Source organism: Rhinoraja longicauda, chromosome 15, assembly GCF_053455715.1.
Source record: "Rhinoraja longicauda isolate Sanriku21f chromosome 15, sRhiLon1.1, whole genome shotgun sequence".
NCBI classification, from domain to species: domain Eukaryota; kingdom Metazoa; phylum Chordata; class Chondrichthyes; order Rajiformes; family Arhynchobatidae; genus Rhinoraja; species Rhinoraja longicauda.
In genome coordinates this window covers 37845975-37866136 of record NC_135967.1, presented here as the reverse complement: position 1 = coordinate 37866136, position 20162 = coordinate 37845975, and the positions used below count along the sequence as shown (strand labels likewise).

The following is a 20162-nucleotide window of genomic DNA, read 5'->3' as shown; positions in this document are numbered from 1 at the left end:
TCATGTGAGAACTTTGAGGATAATATTTGGTCCCAAGAACACAAGAAAATAGGAGCAGGAGTAGGCCCCTCGAGCCCGCCCCGCCATTCAATACGATCATGGCTGATCCTACCCCAACCCCCTTCCCACTATCGCCCTTCTTCCCACCCAAAAGAACTGTGTGATCTCCTGGGAGAGGCGAAAAACCGGATAAAAACCCAGGCCAATTTGGGGAAAAAATCCGGGAAATTCCTCTCCGACCCCAAGCTAGGCGATCGAAACTTGTCCAGGAGATTACTCAGGTCTTACTATACTAACAATAGCTCATGTCCACTTCCCTGCCCGCTTCCCGTAACCCCTAATTCCCTTGTCTATTAAAACAATCTATTTCCGTTTAAAATTTATTTAACGTTCCTGCTTCCACAGCTCCCTGAGGCAGCGAATTCCACAGACTAACCACCCTCTGAATGAAGAAGTTTCTCCTCATCTCAGTTTTAAAAGAGCCCCCTCTTATTCTAAGACTATGCCCCCTAGTTCTGGTCTCCCCAATTATCGGAAACATCTTTAGCGCATCCACCCGATCAAGGCCCCTCAAGATCTTATACGTTTCAATAAGATCGCCTCTCATTCTTCAGAACTCCAATGAGAAAAGTCCCAACCTACTTAACCTTTCCTCATATGTCAACCCCCTCATCCCTGGAATTAACCGTGTAAACCTTCTCTGCACTGCCTCCAGAGCAAGTACATCCTTTCTTAAATATGGACACCAAAACTGCACACAGTATTCCAAATGCGGTCTTACCAATACTGTATACAGCTGCAGCAAAACCTCCCTACTTTTATACTCTATCCCCCTGGCAATAAAGGCTAAGTAAGACTCCATTGGCCTTCCTAATCACTTGCTGCACCTGCATACTAACTTTTTGTGATTCCTGTACTAGTACCCCCAGGTCCCTTTGCGTTGTATTACCACGCAGCTCCTCCCCATTTAGAAAATAACTTGCTTTATGATTTTTTTTTCCAAAAAGCATAACTTCATATTTATCAGTATTAAATTTCATCTGCCAAGTCGCTGCCCACTCTCCTAGCTTATCTATATCCTTTTGCAGGCTTTTTCTATCCTCCTCACTCCTTGCTTTTCCTCCCATTTTTGTGTCATCTGCGAACTTGGATATATTATACTTGGTCCCCTCCTCTAAGTCATTTATATAAATTGTAAACAGCTGGGGTCCCATGACCGACCCCTGCGGAACCCCACTAGTCACCGATTGCCATCCCGAGTATGATCCATTTATCCCAACTCTCTGCTTCCAGTTTGAAAGCCAGTCTTCTACCCATGCTAATATAATACCCCTAATCCCATGATTTTTTATCTTAAGTAATAGTCTTTATGTGGCACCTTATCAAAAGCCTTTTGGAAGTCCAAGTATACCACATCCACCGGTTCCCCTTTATCCATCCGAGACGTTACTTCCTCAAAGAATTCAAGTAAATTAGTCAAACATGACTTCCCCTTCGTAAAACCATGCTGACTCTGTCCAATTAAGTTATGTTTATCCAAATACCCCGTCAGTATTTCTTTAATAATGGTCTCCACCATTTTACCCACCACAGATGTTAGACTAACTGGCCTATAATTACCAGCCTTCTGTCTACTTCCCTTTTTAAATATAGGTGTTACATTGGCCATTTTCCAATCCACCGGGACCCTTCCTGACTCCAGGGAGCTTTGGAAAATTATCACCAATGCATCCACGATCCCCACCGCTATTTCTCTCAACACCCTAGGATGTAATCCATCAGGCCCAGGGGATTTATCCTTTAAACATAATTTACGCAAACCACAACATTTATTATATCTTTTATATCCTTTTTCTACATACCTCGTACATACATAGAAGGTAATAGGCATGGAATTTTCATTCATTTTTCATTGGGTTTAGTTTGAAATTCATTTAATATTCACAATGATTTTCTCTTGCTTCTCTTTGATGTTTCAAATATCAGACATTCACTATCATTTGCCATTCATAACTTCAAAATTGTTTTGCAAGAGTTATTACAAGTATTGGGAATTGCTTCATTGCAATTTATGTTCCATGCATCTTTCTTGCCTCTCTTGTTGTTAAAAATGCTGAACGTCCATTTTAGTTTTCTCACCATCACCCACCATTTTCGGAACTACTTTTATTCTTGGTTATTTGGGAAAGGGCAGCATTTATTACTATCTCTAATTATTCTTGGAGATATTGGGGTTAGCTATATTTTCTTATTCCATGTCCATTTGTGAAAGGATCTCCTAATGAGCAGTTGGGTCGGGTTCAATGGCACAGAACTCTCTACCTACAGCAATCTGTATTTTACTACAAAATCATTGAAATAATTACGTTAATCCATCAGTCTTCCCTTGGTCCCTGCTGTTGCCTGCCTTGTCTATTGAACTTGCTCTCCTTAATTTAATTAGGGCGGCCACGGTGGCACAGCAGTAGAGTTGCTGCCTTATATCGCTTGCAGCGCCTGAGATCCAGGTTCGATCCTGACTACCGGTGCTGTCTGTATGGAGTTTGTACGTTCTCCCCGTGACTGCGTGGGTTTTCTCCGAGATCTTCGGTTTCCTCCCACACTCCAAAGACATACAGGTTTTTAGGTTAATTGGCTTGGTGTATGTGTAAATTGTCCCTAGTGTGTGTAAGATAGTGTAGAATAGTGTTAATGTGCGGGGATCGCCGGTTGGTGCGGACAGTGGGCCGAAGGGCCTGTTTCCGTGCTGTATCTCTAAACTAAACTGTGCATTTACCTCAACCTTCTCATCTGCCATTACAGAGAATAATAAACATGCAAAGTGCATCTATAGAAAACTAAAACCATCTTACCCCTGGAAGGGGGGACCTTAGGGAACGGCACAACTGGAGATATGGTGGTAGGAAAACCTGGAAAGATATAGGTAAAATTTTAAAATGTTATCTTACCAAGTGAAAATACAAGTAACCAATGACTTAATGTACCAATTGGTTTAGCAGGACATAAGTGTAATAGCACTTCTGCTCAACAAGCTTTTATCAGAATAATTTACACTTTAAGTGTGGGGCTCACAGTTAGTGACATTACTGAATCAGCATGTACGAGTGCCCACAGCTTTGGCAGCAACACGCAGAGAGATCTTTCCTCCCTGAATGAAGTGAGAAGTGCCAGATGTAAACATTCAGTTTTCATCCTCTGAAATCCACAACAGTAATTTCTGCTTTCAGTATTACAACTGTAGTCAGTACTGACGTGCTGCAAGAAAATCCAAGTCACTTTGCAGCATAACCAGCTGATAATTTTAGATCACAACTCAAACATAGAAAAATAGGCGCAGGAGTAAGCCATTCGGCCCTTCGAGTCAGTACCCCCATTCAATATGATCATGGCTGATCATCTAAAATCAGTAACGCGTTCAAGCTTTTCCCCATATCCCTTTGATTCCTTTAGCCCTAAGAGCTAAATCCAACTCTCTCTTGAAAGCATCCAGTGAATTAGCCTCCACTGCCTTCTGTGGCAGAGAATTCCAGATTCACAACTCTGGGTGAAAGTTTTTCCTCATCTCAGTCCTAAATGGCCTACCCCTTATTCTTAAACTGTGATCCCTGGTTCTGGACTCCCCCAACATCGGGACCATTTATCCTGCATCAAGCTTGTCCAATCCTTTAAGAATTTTATATGTTTCTATAAGATCCCCTCTCATCCTTCTAAATACAAGCCCGGTTGACCCATTCTTTCATCATATGTCAGTCCCGCCATCCCGGAATTAACCTCGTGAACCTACGCTACACTCCCTCAATAGCAATAATGTTCTTCCTCAAATTAGGAGATGAAAATTGCACACAATACTCCAAATGCAGTCTCACCAGGGCCTTGCGCAACCCAAGATATAACAAGCATCGTTAATGCAGTATTGTCTGATCAAGGAGTGATCTGGGCCTTTGGGTAGTTTATGCATTTTCAATGGGAATAGGCATAACTGCATGTGATAGAAAAAAAACTGGATTCAATTTTAATTAATCTTGCAACTTTAGCATTTTTTCCATTCGTTGCTCCTGTTCCATCAGATCTTTTTTGTTTATTCCTGTCATGTCTCCAAAATCACTCATCCCTCAAGCTTGAAAAAAACAACCTGCTCCCTCTCACCCACCCCCAGCACAACTTCACTTCTACATGCATCTCTACTAATCTGTCCACCTTCCAGTTTTGATGAAAGGAATATAACCTAAATATTACGTTTTTCTTCCTTAACAGGTGCTTTCTGGCCAATTGACAGTTCTAGATAGAGCTCTAGGGGCTAGTGGAATCAAGGGATATGGGGAGAACGCAGGCACAGGTTACTGATTGTGGATGATAGCAATGATCACAATGAATGGCGGTGCTGGCTCGAAGGGCCAAATGGCCTCCTCCTGCACCTATTTTCTATGTTTCCCAAATATTTACTGAGTATATTTTTAATTTTAATAAGCACTTTCTAAAAGCATCTCAATTTTGGCTGATTTGGATGTCAATTGACATCTATCCTTTATTGGTCTTGAGAAGATAATGGTGAGACATTTTGTTGAATTTGCAGCAGTCCTTCTGGTGAAGTTTCTTCTATAATCCTATTGAATAATGTTCCAGGATTTTGAACCAGTGATGATAAAGAACCAGTGGTGTATTTCCAAGTAGAGTTCCATCTGCGCAACAATTCCAGTGAATTTTACATTTGTGGCCTGCAGTCCATCTAGTAAAGTTTCACACACTGTTGGGTAAAGGGTTTTTGGGTTTAGACACAGCAATGAAGGAGGACAAACGATATATTTTCAGATATAACCTTTGGCTGCATCTCCCAATGGCAGGAAAGATTAACCACAAAATGCAGCACTGTGAAAGGTAGGTGACATGGAATAGCTCCCGGAGTCCCTTTGACTCCACAAAACCCCATGATATCAGGTCAAACCTGGCCAAGGAATCCACCTCCTATTACCTAATACCTACTATCCTCCCTCAGATGAAGAATTAGTTTGCCATAATGAACAAAACTTGAAGGGTACAGACTGTTCTCTGGGTGGAAGACTTCTGCATCCATCTTCCAGAGGCTTGCTGGTATCAAAACAGATTGAACTCAATATGAACTGTAAACATAAATAATGACTAATTCATACTCAGTAAGTAATAATCCACATAGAATTCAGTTGATGTAGGTCAGATCAGTAATTTTTTTGGCAACCACTGTGAATCAATCATTTAAAAAATTACAATTTTCAGCAATTCTTTTTGTCAATGTATTTAATTATTAGTTTAAATAACATAGTTGATGGATAATTGATGGAAAGTAAAATAATCAACAATCAAAAAAATCACTTACGTCTTACAACTATTAAATTGACACCCGAACTTGATTTTTTTCCACTTATTCCATCACTGGACAGCCACTTTACTTTACAAGTGTAAGTTCCTCGATCGCTGTAGGCCAGGTTTTTCAGGACAAGTGAAACATCTCCAGAACTGTTATTAATATTGATTCTGCCACGATTGAAGGAACTTGGAATATAATCAGATCTTTTGTCACTCTGTATAAGAACTTCGTGTGTATTAAAGTACCAAGTGACTTCTATAACAGTGTATTGAGCAGATGGCATGTAGGTACAAGGAATGGTGGCTGATTTTCTCAGCAGCCCTCTCACCTCATCGGGAACTATTAGTTTAATTGAATCAGCTGTAAAATAAAGGGAGAATAGTAAATGATAATTTGTGTTTCACTTAAAAAGGAATGAATAATAAGTCAGTCGCATATCTGAACTGCATCATTTGGTCCAAATTAAGTGCCCTGCTAATACAACATCACAGCCACCTAGAATGGAGATAACTAGACAGGCCATTTTAAGGAATACATTCAAAAACAATAAATTTTGGCATGCGTTTTTTTAATAATGTGATGGAGAAGTTAGAGCAATTTTCTATCCTCTTTAAATATCATTTAGACTAACATCACAACATAAAGGAGTCTAGTATATCATCCTCCATATTGGAAGGCAATAGGACTGGATTTCTTATACAGTTTTTACTAGGCTTAGGTTTGATAAAGTAGGTAGTTTGAAATTGAAAATTTTATCAATGATTTTGCCTTGCTTCTCATCGGTGATTCAAATATCAGACATTCCCTATAATGTAATAGTCATAACTTCAAAAAAAATTGCAAGTGCTATTACTGGTATTGGGAGTTCCTTCATTGTAATTTGTGTTCCACGCGTCTTTCTAGTCTCTCCTGTTGCGACAGTGATAAATTACCATTTCGGTTTTCTCACATTTCATCATCCACAATTATCGGAATTCCATTTATTCGTAGGTACTTTGGGGACAGGGCAGCATTTATTAATATCTCAAATTGCCCTAAAAAATACTGGGGTGAGCTACATTTTCTAACTGCACAGATCCATTTGGAAAAGAATCTCCCACTGAACAGTGGTGGAGTTTCAGGACCTAGACCCATCAGCAATGAAGGAGCAGTGAGAGATTTCACAATCAGGAGAGCATGCCATTTGGAACGGGTGATCTGATGCACCCACACCTTTGTCCTTCTAGGTGGTCAACAGCCTGGATTGGGGAGGAGTTGTTTAAGAAGATTTGAAGAGTCATTGAAGAGTATCAGGTGTTGGAGGGGATCTGCATTCAGAGTAGTGATTGAGGCTCTATTTATTCTGGCAAGTGCAGAGTATTCAATGATATTGTTGACTTGTACCTTGCAGAATTGAAATAGATTTGGGCAAATCAGTAGAGCAATTCTGGTCACATGTTATGTCGTTGCAATATTTATGCAGCTGGCCCACTTAAAATTCTGAACAAAGGTGATTCCGCCAATGTGCTGTCAGTAGGAGATTTAATGATGCTGGTGTAATTGAATTGTTATAGTTAGACCTTCTTATTGGACATGGACATTGTCACGTGTTTGACATAAATGTTACTTTCCCTGTGCTTGGATCTTACACTGTGCAGGTTTTATTATCTGGGGAGTTTTGAATAAAATTAAACTTTGCAAAGGCAGTTTAGTTTAGGTTGGAATGTGTAAGAAAGAACTGCAGATACTGGTTTAAATCGAAGGTAGACACAAAATGCTGGAGTAACTCAGCTGGACAGGCAGCATCTCTGGAGAGAAGGAATGGGTGATGTTTCGGGTCGAGACCCTTCTGAAGACCTTCAGTCTGAAGAAGGGTCTCGACCCGAAATGTCACCCGTTCCTTCTCTCCAGAGATACTGCCTGTCTCGCTGAGTTACTCCAGCATTTTTGTGTCTACCTTTAGTTTAGGTTAGAGATACAGCGCAGAAACAGGCTCTTCAGCCCAACAAGTGCGCACCAACCAGCGATCCCCGCAAACCGAAGATCCCTGAGAAAATCCATGCAGGTCACGGGAAGAACGTACAAACTCTGGACAGTCAAGCACCCATAGTCAGGATCGAACCCGGGACCCGGGCGCTGTAAGGCAGCAACTCTACCGCAGCGCCACCATGCCGCTCCAGTTCATTTGGAGAAGCCAGCCTTTCTCTATTAATTGTATTTAGAACAAATGAATTTGTAAGTAAAATGGGGAAATTAAGCCGATGTGCAGGAATATAGGGTAAATGCAGACTTTTACTCAGAGTAGGGGAATCGAGAACCAGAGGACAGGTTTGAAGTGAGGGGGGATAGATTTAATAGGAACATGGGGGGCAGCGATTTGTTTACACTAATGGTGGTAGGTATATGGTACAAGTGCCAGAGGAGGTAATTGAGACAGGTACTGTAACATTTAAGAAACATTTACACAGGTACAAGGATAGGGTAGGTTTAGAGGGTTATGAGCCAAACACAGGCAGGTGGGACTAATGTAGATGGGGCATGTAGTTAGGCCAGACGGCCCCTTTACAAGTTCACAAGTTATAGGAATAGAATTAGGCCATTCGGCCCATCGAGTCTACTACTCCCATTCAATCATGGCTGATCATTGCAACCTACTCCCATTTTCCTGCCTTCTCCCCATAACCCTTGACACCCGTTCCAATCAAGAACTTGTCTATCTCTGCCTTAAAGATATCCACTGACGGCCTCCACAGCCCTCTGTAATAATGAGTTCTACGATTAAGAATTTCCTCCTCACTTCCTTTTTAAAAGAGCGCCCTTTAATTCTGAGGCTATGACCTTTGATCCTAGACTCTCCCACCAGTGGAAATATCCTTTCCACATCCACTCTATCTATGCCTTTCATTATTCTGTACGTTTCAATGAGGTGCCCCCTCAACCTTCTAAACTCCAGCAAGAGGCCCAATGCTGTCAAATGCTCATCATATGCTAACCCACATATTCCTGGAATCATTCTTGTCAACCTCCTCTGGACCTTCTCCAGAACCAGCACATCCTTTCTCAGACATGGGGCCCAAATTTGCTCACAGTAATGCATGTTTCCATGCTGTATGACTATCTGGCATATGCTCAACAATATCTGCACTAAACACTGTCCTATAAAATTGCAGAAAATTGTAGACGCAGCCTAGACTGTCACACAAACCAACAGTCCCTTCCATTGACTCCATCTACACTTCAAGCTGCCTTGGCAAGGCCACCGGTTTAATCAAGGACAAGTCTCACCACGGACACTCCCTCGTCTTCCCTCTCCCATCAGGCAAGAGGCACAGGTGTGAAAACACATACCTCCAAATTCAGGGACAGTTTCGTCCCAGCTGTTATCAGGCAACTGAACCATCCTATCACCAACTAAAGAGACATCCTGACCTACCATCTACCTCATTGGAGACACTCAGACTTTAATGGACTTTATTGGACTTTAATCGGACTTTATTGGACTTTACCTAGCAACTAAACGTCATTCCCTTAATCCCGTATCTGTACCCTGTGAATGGCTTGATTGTATTCATGTATAGTCTTTCTGCTGACAAGATAGCATGCAACAAAAAAGTTTTTCATTGTACCTCGGTACACGTGACAATAAACTAAACTTCCAGATTGAGGAACAGCTCTTTCCCAACAACCATCAGGCTCTTGAACACCACACCCATTATTTGTTTGCATTTTTGTAAGTGTCTAGCAAACATAAATTAATGCAAAGGCAGGAATTCATTCTTAATAACTTTATTAATGCGTTGTCACATTATCCGTGTTCACCACACATGCCTCAAATTAACTCGAAATCCTCTTATTTTGAATACCTCATATGCACTGACGCATTGGGACAGCTGACAGAAACTGTGATTCATCACAATTTCTGCAAACAGATTTCATTAACCTACTGACTTGTTTTGAATATAGAAATACTTATAATCCACTGTCACCTGAATTAAACCTAACTCAATAAAATAAGACAAAATTGAAAGAGAATAAATGTATAATCATTGTTTCAGGATCTCTATTATCCTCTGCTTCCCCCATCATGAGATTCCACATTTCTTAAATCACTCTTTAGTCCATAATTAGCTGGCTAATCTATTTTAGTGCACTGGAATATACATCTTGGAGACACAAGTGACTACAGATGCTGGAATTTTGTGTTGAAAAAACTGCTGGAGGAACTAATCGATAGCTGCATCTATGGTGGAAAATGGACAATGTTTCAGGTTGTGATCTTGTTTTGTCTAAATATCATATACTCTAGAGCGTTTCTGAAACTTCCAAATCAAAAAATCTACTTATTTTACAATGGAAGGTAGGTATTAATGTAATCTCTAACAGAGAAAGGAAATGATGTGGCATCCCAAATGCAATAGATTATAAAACATAAAACTATGCAGGAAGCAACTGCAGATGCTAGTTTATACTGAAGATAGACACAAAATGTTGGAGTACCTCAGTGGGTCAGGCATCATCTCTGGTGAAAAGGAACAGATGACGTTCAGACTGAAAGAAAGAGAAGGCCAGAACAAAACAGGATCGGCATCAGATGACCTCAAGATGGATGGAATCCATAATGGCCCATTGTTGGCTGGGGAAGATGTGCTTACGACAGGGATATAAGGATGTGAACAGTGAAACTAATATGACGACTAGGGTGGGGGTGACGGGTAGAGGGGGGGGGAAAGAAATGCAGGAGTTACTTAAAATTAGATAAATCAATGTTCATACCACTGGGTTGTAAGCTGCCCAAAATGATATAGGAGGTTCTATTCCTCCAATTTGCATGTGGTCTGACAGTGAAAGAGGCCTAGTTCAGAAAGGTCAGTGTAGGAATGGGAAGGGGAGTTGAAATGTTTGGCAACTATTAAATCGTGTAGGCCAAGGCAGTCTGAGCGCAAGTGTTCAGCAAAATGATAGCCAAGTCTACGCACTGTCTCACCAATATATAGGAGCCCAGACACAGTAGAGGTTGGAGGAGGTGCAAGTAAACCTCTGCCTCACCTGAAAAGACTGTCGGGGTCCCTGGATAAAATCGAGGGAGGAGGTATAAGGACAGGTGTTGCACCTCCTGTGATTGCATGGGGAAATTCACTGGGGAGGGAGTGGTTTGAGTCGGAAAGGATGAGTGAACCAGGGAGATGCGGAAGGAATGGTCTCTGCGGAAGGCAAAAAGGCGTAGAGATGAGAAGGTGTGATTAATGGTGGGATCCTGTTGGAGGTAACAAAAATGTCAGAGCATGATATGATGTGTTGTTTGCGACGGCAGATGGAGTGAAAGGTGAGGACTGGGGACTCTGTCCCTGTCTCGACTGGGGAGAGGGGGAGTAAGAGAGGAACTCCAGGACAGACATCAGTCGAAAGTCTATCTCCTGTGATAGACAGTGAGATCAAGAAAGGGAAGTGGAAGAGATAGTCCAGGTGGATTTGAGGGCAAGGTGGAAGTTAATGGTGAAGTTAATAAAGTTCATGAGAACTGCATGGGTGCAGAAGATAGCTCGGATGCAGTCATCAATGTGGTGGAGATTCAGTTGGGGAGAAATTTGAATTCTCTAATTTCATGTAACTCCTACATTTCTTCAAATCAGTTGTGGAATTTCCTTCAAATCATTCAAATCATTCAAACATCATTGGTTTCACATGAGAACAGCAGAAAGCCCACATTAGTGCAATATTCTGCTTTTTCACAGATGACTTATTTCTCCATTTATAAATTGTCTATGTTTTGTTCTCTCCTGAATGTTAGCTCAAATCCCAGAGCCCATTTTCCTTCTTGTACAAACAAAAACAGCCAAAAAGTAAATTGTTAGATTGTTTTAGTTCCAAGGAAGAATCTCCAGGCTTCTCCAGGCTTATAAACTACTTACAGTCTCTTAAGTTTGTATTAATCCAAGTTCAACAAAGCAAACTGTCCACCCCAGAAAAGGGTTTCTAAAAAGAACTTAAGAGATCTGCGATAGTGTTGTGAATACAAATGACCAATCTTGTGAACAAATGCAGGGAAGTAGCAATGAGTTGTGAATACAGGTAAAGTGAGGTGAGGTAAAAAAATTAATGTGAGCTAACATGATGTAATGAGACAAAGTGAGAATGGGAGGTAAGGTGAAGCTAAAAAGAAAGTAAAATAGATCCGGTGAGAAAATGAAGTGAGATGAAAGAACTCACAGAAACTATGAGGTGTCTGAATAATGCTGAAATAAACAATCCACAAACCTGAAGTTTTGTGGTATGTTATCACAATTATTTGTTTACTAGGGAATTGTTCCAGTTGTCATTCACGTGTATTGGGTGTCAATACGTTGTTTAACTTTACAGTCATCACAGCCTGATCAAATTTTGATTGCATCTTAATGAATCTGATAGCATGAGACAATGGAAAGCAATCAGGAGAACTTTGATCAATTTTCTCCTCCCTAGCTGAGGAGCACTGAAGTTTAATTTTGTGCAGGAAGGAATTGCAGATTTACACCAGCATAGACAAAATGCCGGAGAAACTCGACAGGAAATATACTGTGCTATTCCTGATTTAGTTATAGTTAGCTCAACCACTTTAACCAGCGGAAATCGGAACATGTATAGTTTCTGTGGCACAGTACCACAGCAGACAGAGCTTTTACTTGACGAGACATTCGCAAGAGAAGGGAGTGATAGTTTAACATACTGTTAATTTCATTTCCACATCTATCCTAGACATTTAAGTATAACAGCGCCAGGTGCATAATAGAGTTCATTGCAGATAACATTGTTGAAAATATTGGAACAGAAATGTTATTTGTGAGCATAAATATTTCATGATCAAACATACATATCACTTTCTTCTGGAAAAGAAGCAAGACAACTTACTGAATTCCAAGAACAGAATCAAAGCCAACACTGAGCAGATCCTCTTCTCCATGCTGCAACTAACTCTGTTCAATGGCCTTGAATGCTTGCAGTTGAGTAATACCTCTCATTGCATCATTTATCAACATGACGACTTTCCCCTCCCATAACAGTATGGGTATATCTTCGGCACATAATTTATAAACCATCCACAAAGGAAGAACTATTACTTTTTGACCAAAAATTAATAAGTAGCGGAAAATATAGGATTGGTTCAACATTGAAAATAGAATCACATTTCAAGCAGTACACCATCATGAATTCAAACACCAGCATGGTTGGGGCATCTGAAAATTGTCACAATAACTGCAATGAATAATTTCAAAAAAAATATTAACAACAAAATCATAAACATTGATTTAATTAAATTTGCCACATTGAAATCACTAATTTTTCCTCCTGCTCCCCAAAGGAAGGAATGCTTGGAATTGCTGCTCAGTCGCTGAAGGGCCTGTCCCACTTAGGCGATTTTAAGGCGACTGCCAGCGACTAGGCTGTCGCCGACAGTTCGCCGGGGTGTCGCAGGCATGATCATGAGGAGTCTTCAAAGAATCGTAGTGGATCTCGGCGTGGCGCTGAGATATCAACTGGATTGAAATTTCTCGGTGACAGCTGGCTTGTTGCCAGGTATCGTTGCTTATTGCAGGCGCTGTCGCCTGCTGTCCCCAGGTTTGCTAGGTTGTCTTAGATGCATTTAGAAGCACGTAATATTAAATTAAGTAAAGTCATTTGAAGATACCATAAGATACTTGTGTTTAACCAATTTATTTACCGTCAGGACATTGGCAGGTAGATTGGAGGCGACAGTTTGACGGTCAGGTAAGCGTGGGAATTTTCACGATGTTTATGGCCATCAGCGATTACATTTAAAGTAGATATATAAGCCAGAAACCAGATATGCATCTCCCGTACATTTTCAAAGAATGCCCACACTCCGCACAAAAATCCATTTAACCACGTTTAAAATTAAATTTCTTAATAGTGCTATTAGTAAACTGGAAGTCAATCCAGTTTATGCCTTGTTACCGTGAAGCTTGGTTTTCAAGTAACCCGGGCAAGATGTTATATTTCAAAACTCTCAAGTAATTACAGACTTGTCAGTGATTTCAGCGAAAATTAGGACGCCGGAAAAGCATTGATAAACGTGGGAATTTCGCAATGTTTCCGAAGACGGTGTAATCTCGACCTGACTTGGCATTGTCGTGGTCATTGTCCTAGGGTAAAAGAAAATTTTGGCGATCTGCTACGACTTTGACGGTCGCCGGCAGTCGCCTAAAAAATCGCCTAAGTGGGTCAGGCCCTTTACTGTTTCCTTCAACACCTAAAGTTGTGGAATTTCCTTCAAATGGCTTTGCTGATGTCTGAAGCTGCATCATCCTTGGGGATTTTTGAAACATTTTTGCTTTGCTAGATTTTCCCCAATTTCACAATTTTACTAAAAGTTGTCCTTTCAGCGGGATAAAACATAGAAATTAATTTCAAGATTCTGATAGCAGTCTTAGATTTTTGCATTACAGAACATAGAATAGTACAGCATGGAAACAAGCCCTTCGGCCCACAATGTGTGGGCCTACACAATACCAAGACTAACCCTTATCTGCCTACATATAATCCATATCCCTCTACATCCATGTGCCCATCCGTGAAGTATCTTCAACTGCCATTATCATATCAGCTTCTACCACCAACCCCGGCACCATGTTCCAAGCACTCGCCACCCTTCTTGTAAAAAACTGCCCATCACATCTCCTTTAAACTTTGTCCTTCTTACTTTAAAGCTATGCCCTCTAGTATCTGATTTTTCCATCCTGGGTTGAAAGGTTCTGGCTTTCTACCTTATCTATGCTTCTCGTAATTTTATATACTTCTATCAGGTTTAGTTTTAGTTTAAAGATAGTTTAGTTTAGAGATACAGCGCAGAAATAGGCCCTTCAGCCCACCGAGTCCGCACCGACCAGTGATACCCGCACATTAACACTATCGTACACACTAGGGACAATTTACACATACACCAAGCCAATTAACCTACAAACCTGTACATCTTTGGAGCGTGGGAGGAAATCGAAGATCTCAGAGAAAACCCACACGGTCACAGGGAGAATGTACAAACTCAGTACAGACAGCACCCATAGTCGGGATCGAACCTGGTTCGATGGACGCTACAAGGCAGCAACCTACCACTGTGCCACTGTGCCGCCCTTTGGGCTGGGCCTTCCTGCAACCTTCGTTATTCCAGAGAAAACAATCCAAGCCTGTCCAACCTTTCTGGTAGACATCCTCTGCACACTTTCCAAAACCTCCACCTTCTCCTTGTAATGAGGTGACCAGAACTGCACGCAACACTCCAAATGCAGACTAACCAAAGTCCTGTAAAGCTGCCTCATGACTTCCTGGTTCTTATACTCAATGCCCCACCAGCAATTAAGGAAAGCATACCATATGCCCTTTGTTTTACCACTTCCATTCAATTGGGTTGCCACTTTCAGGGAGGTATGGACTTGGACCCTGAAATCCCTCTGTACATCAATGCTGTTAAGGGTCATGTCATGAACTGTATATTTTCCCCATGCATTCGATATCCCAAAACGTATCACCTCACAGTTGCTCAGATTAAATTCAGGTGTCATTTCTCCTTGTATGTATATGTGTGTGTGTGTATACACAAATACACATATCTGCAGCATTGTTCACAAACCCCTAGCCTGAATATTGTCCTTCCATCACAATCCTTTCGTCTATCAGTAAGTCAATTCTGAATCCATTTAACCACGTCACTGTTAATCCCATGCATCTTAATCTTCTGGATTAGCCCATCATGGAGGATTCCATCAAATGACCTACCTAAAATCCATTTAGACAATTTACACAACCCTACCTTCAATAATCTTCATGACCTCCTCAAAAATGTCAATCAAGTTCGTAAGGCATGACCTGTCATGTGCAAGCCATGCTGATTGTCCGATTAACCCATTTTCTTCCAAATGGGAGTAAATCCTATCCTGAAGAACCCTCTCGAAGTTTCCCGACCACTGACATAAGGCTCACAGGCCAATAACTCCTTGGATTCTCCCTCATTCCCTTCTTAAACAAAGGAACAATAATAGCTACATTCCAGTCCTCTGGGACCTCACCTGTGGCTAGAGAAGCAAAGATGTTTGTCAATAATCTGAGGTAGATCCCATTAGGCCCTGGGGAATTATCCATCTTAATGCTCCTCAGAGGCAACAACTCCTCCTCCCGCCCTATCTCAAACTGCCCCCTGCACTTATCTCACTGTCCTCCTTGGAGAAAACAGATGCAAAGTAGTTGTTTAGTACATTGCCTGCATCTCCTACATCCAAGGACAAATAGCCTCCATTCCCATTGAGCTTGTCCTACCTTCTCCCTGGTTATAAGGGACAGGAGTAGAATTAGGCCATTCGGCCCATCAAGTCCACTCTGCCATTCAACCATGGCTGACCTCTCTCTCCCTCCTAACCCCATTCTCCCGCCTTCTCCCCATAAACTATGACACCTGTACAAATCAAGAATCTATCTCTGCCTTATAAATATCTACTGACTTGGCCTCCACAGCCTTCTGCAGCAAAGAATTCCAAATTCACCACCCTCTGACTAAAGAAATTTATCTTCATCTCCTTTCTAAATGAATGTCCTTTAATTCTGAGGCTATGACCTCTAGTCCTACACTCTCCCACTAGCGGAAACTGCTCCATATCCACATCTGAAGAGTCTCAACCCGAAATGTCACCCATTCTTTCTCTCCAGAGATGCTGCCTGTCCCGCTGAGTTACTCCAGCTTTTTGTCTACCTTCGATTTAAACCAGCATCTGCAGTTCTTTCCTACATACTTCTCCACATCCACTCTATCCAAGCCTTTCACTATTCTAATTTTGTTAACAAAATTTTAATCTTAATTTTGTTTTTAATATAGGCATAAAAAGCCTTGGGATTTTGTTGAATCCGAATCGCCAAAGTCATTTTGTGGCCCTTCAGGCATTCTAATCACTTGCTTGAGTTATTTCCTCCTTTCTTTATATTCCTCAAAGACCCTGTCTGATTCCATCCTCTTGAAGCTGGCATGCACTTCCTTTTTCTTTATGACTAAATTTACAACCTGTTTGGTTATCCAAAGTTCCCTTATTCTGCCACCCTCATCCTTTTTGGAACACAACTCTCCTTTAAATGACTCCTACATGTCAGCTGTAGTTTTATCCTGTAACTGCCCCGAGTATACCTTCCCAAGCTCTTGCCTAATAACATTGTAATTAGCCTTACTCCAGGGTCCAGCCTTCTGCCTATTCAAAACAATCTTAAAACTTAAGGTAAAACTTAAGAAGTCACAATCACTATCTTAACAGTGCTCTTCCACTGTAACATGGTCACCTGGACAGACTAATTTTCCCACAGAATGTTCCCTTCTTGGGTTAAAACATCCACATACCGTTTCAAGAAACTCTCTTGAATAAACTGAACAAATTCTGCCCTGTTTTAAGTCTTTGGCAATGAGTAAGTCCTAGTCAAAATTGAAGAAGTTAATGTCACCCACTGAGACAATCCTGTTGCTTTGGAGAAACAAGGAACTGCAGATGCTGGTTTACAAAAAGAGACGTGCTGGAGTAACTCAGCGGATCAGGCAGCACCTCCAGAGAACATGGATAGGGGTCTAAAGGATGTCAAGGGGTTTTGGGTCTAAAGGATGCCAACCCGAAACATTACCTATCCTGTTGTTTTGGAATCTTTTGGTAATCTGTCTACGTAACTGTTCCTTTATCTCCTGCTTGCTATTATGAAGTTATGCGATGGCACAGAATTTTGGTGTTCCCTTTCCAGCAGTCACATCAGAAGACATCGACACACTCAGTGGCGCAGTTGGTAGAGCTGCTGCCTCACTGCGGGCAACATCATTGCAATCATTACCAAATTGGTAGAGCTGCTGCCTCACAGCGTCAGAGATCCGGGTTCAATCCTGACCTCGAGTGCTGTTTGTGTGGAGTTCACACATTCTCCCTGTAACCGCATGGGTTTTTTCCGAGTGCTCCGATTTCCTCCCAGACGTGTGGGTTTGTAGGTTAATTGGCCTCTGTAAATTGCCCGCTAGTGTGTAGGGAGAGTAAGGGAAAATGGGATAACAGGGAACTCGTGTGAATGGTTGATCAATGATTTACGTGGATTCGGTGGGTGGTGGGGCCAGTTTCCATTCTGCGTTTTTCAATGTTTAATCAATGTATGGAAATAGGGTTTCTGGCTATTGTGAAAACATGGCTTAAGAAAGGCCAGGGGCGGTTGTTTGATGCTTCTGGTTACAGGTTTTTCAGATAGGAATGAGAGAGGATAAAAAGGACATAGGATGTGGAAATATTGATTAAAGAAACAATTACAGATGTGACGAAGCACGATCAGGATTCGTACACTTAGAACAGCAAAATATTCAAGGACTTTTAAGGTCCAAAAATCCCATTTTCAAGGACCAAAATCCAGCAAACATTGATGTTTTTTTCCAGTTTTTCTCCGTATAGGTAAGAAAATACTGTTTTCAAAACTGTTAATTTGGTGTATATAGTTAATTAGTAAAAACTACAATGATTTTGTCGTTTTTTTTGCTTTATGCAGCTAGTTCCCCTCAACTCTCCCCGACTCTTTAACTTGTCCCGGAACCGCGGCTGCAGCGGCAGGGACTGGAAGCAGAAGCTGCCAGCGAAGGTTCACCGGAGAGCGGATCGCCACCAACCCAGAGCTGGGACAAGATGAGAGATCTAAGCGCCCCCTCGCAAACGACAATCACAAGGAAACTTCCCTCCTCACCGCCACCACCGCAGCTCACTCCGGGGATGCGGGGCTTCTGAACAACTACTACACTGGTGTTTATTCTTATTTCGCTGCGCTGGAGGGAGACGGAACCAGGGAAGAGAATGGAGGAGCGGCGCAGATCACGCTGGCACTGGGAGAGTGGGAGGGAGAGGGGAGAGAGAGAGAGAGAGGGGGTAGAGAGCGGGGAGAGAGAGAGGGGGAGAGTTGGGGTAGAGGGTGCAGCGAGTGAGAGCGGGAGCATGGGGAGGGGGAGGGTGTCAGAGGGTCCAGTGAAGGAGTGCCGCCACTTGCAGGGGGCTGCTCCCTCCCTCTCTCTCGCCCCTCTCTCTCCCAGCGCCATCGAGATCCAGGCATGTGAGTGAGGTAAAAAAGAGGAAAAGAGCCAAGCGCTTGCGCACAGGTGTACAATGGGGGTCGAAAATTTACACCAAAATTACCCGTTTTAAGCTTCTATTAGTGCATTTCAAAGTAGAAAGACATTACAAAATAATGTGAATATGTACACTAATAACATTTTGAAGTAAATTCGCACATTAATTGATAATCAGCCCAAAAAGGTGGCAATTGGCTTTTCTGCTGTTTTATATTTTAACCCTGTCTAATTTAATTTAGTTATATAATCTTGCACTTAAATTTAATATTTACTCATTACAGTTCGACCACACTGATTTTCTGGCACTCTTGGTTCCAGAGCTTTGCTGGTTTATCCAGCAGGCCAAAGAAGTCAGCTATGGGGATAGATTTGCTGGCTCCAGCTGGGCTGGAGTTCCAGAGCCCCGCCGCAGGTTGCAAATGTAACCCACCGATCGGCCGTCGAAGTACCGATGAGGTCGAGATTGGCTGCCTTGCCCAGCCTAGGTGCCATAATTCCGGGGAGACTTCCAGGGCGCAGGGGGTTTCTCGCGGAATCCCTAGCGACCTCTAGCGGAACCCTAATGTTCATTACAAGTCTATACATCATTTTGTTTTCTTTCTTTTTTTCAATCCGATTTCTGTTTATTTGGCAAAGTGAAAAACGCGGAAACTATGCAAAAAGCGCGGAAAATTGATTTTTAAAACGTGGAAAATTCACGCCTGGAGATCTGCGCCGCTCATTTACTCTCTTCCCCGGCCCTGTCTCCCTCTAGCACAGTGAAATAAGAACAAACACAAGTGTTGTAGTTGTTGTTCAGAATCCCCAGGTTGAGCGGCGGCGGCGAGGAGGGAAAAATAGGCGACAAAGACAAACATGTCTAACAATGTTTCCTGACTTTTAATTAAAAATACGCATTATAAACTATGAAAAAACGCCACATCACTCTGCATGAATTAATACTTTCATCATAAAAAGTGAATTTTCAAGGACCTATGTTAAATCCAAGGACTTTCAAGGACCGTACGAGCCCTGATGATATATCAGAAGGATCATCAAATGAGGCTTCATGATCACACGCAAGACAATAATACATGATTACAATTGAGCCTACACAGTGTGCCGATACATGGAAAAGGGAATAAGGTTTAGTACAAGATAAAGTCCGATCAAAGATAATCCGAGGGTCTAAAATGAGGTGGATCATAGTTCAGGACTACTGTCTAGTTGTTGGTAGGATGGTTTAGTTGCCTGATAACAGTTGGGAATCTGGAGATGTGCGTTTTCACACTTCGACACCTATAGCTTCTAAACCCTCAGATTCTTTGTCAGAACTGGGGAAGAGAGAAAATAAATTAGTTTTCAGTAGCAGATGACGTAGGAAGGAAATGGGTAGCATAATGTTGATGTAAAGAGGAACTGTGTGAAATAGTGGATAGGATAATTATGTAAAAGAGGAAGTATCAGGACAACATGGTATTGAAAGCAGATTTCTACATGAAGCAAAGAAAACCTTGTAAATTCTAAGCATCAGCTAGTTCTCCGAGACAACAGCAATGATCCAAAAAGACTGACAGAATGCTATCATCGTAGTGCTTAAAAAGGGTTAAGCTGCGAAATTGTAGAGGTTATTTTAAATTAGGTGATAGGCAAATTATTGGTGCCAATTCTGAGGTATGGAATAAACTCTCATTTAGGAAAGTTCATTGATAGTCAGCATGAATTTACCAAAAGGCCACGCATGATCAACTCGATCAA

At 41.7% G+C, this 20162-nt stretch overlaps 1 protein-coding gene across 1 annotated transcript in view; it reads right to left on the bottom strand.

Annotated features, from left to right (window-relative positions):
• The window catches only part of LOC144600666 (uncharacterized), a 36996-nt gene extending 24541 nt beyond the window's left edge, over positions 1–12455 (bottom strand). The window contains exons 1-3 of the mRNA XM_078412521.1: positions 12206–12455; positions 5351–5701; positions 2853–2909 (exon numbers count right to left, since the gene is read on the bottom strand). Coding sequence (XP_078268647.1) covers positions 2853–2909; positions 5351–5701; positions 12206–12257 — 460 coding nt within the window. The 5' untranslated portion in view covers positions 12258–12455. The remainder of the gene's footprint in view (positions 1–2852; positions 2910–5350; positions 5702–12205) is intronic.
• Between the last annotated feature and the right edge of the window lie 7707 nt (positions 12456–20162).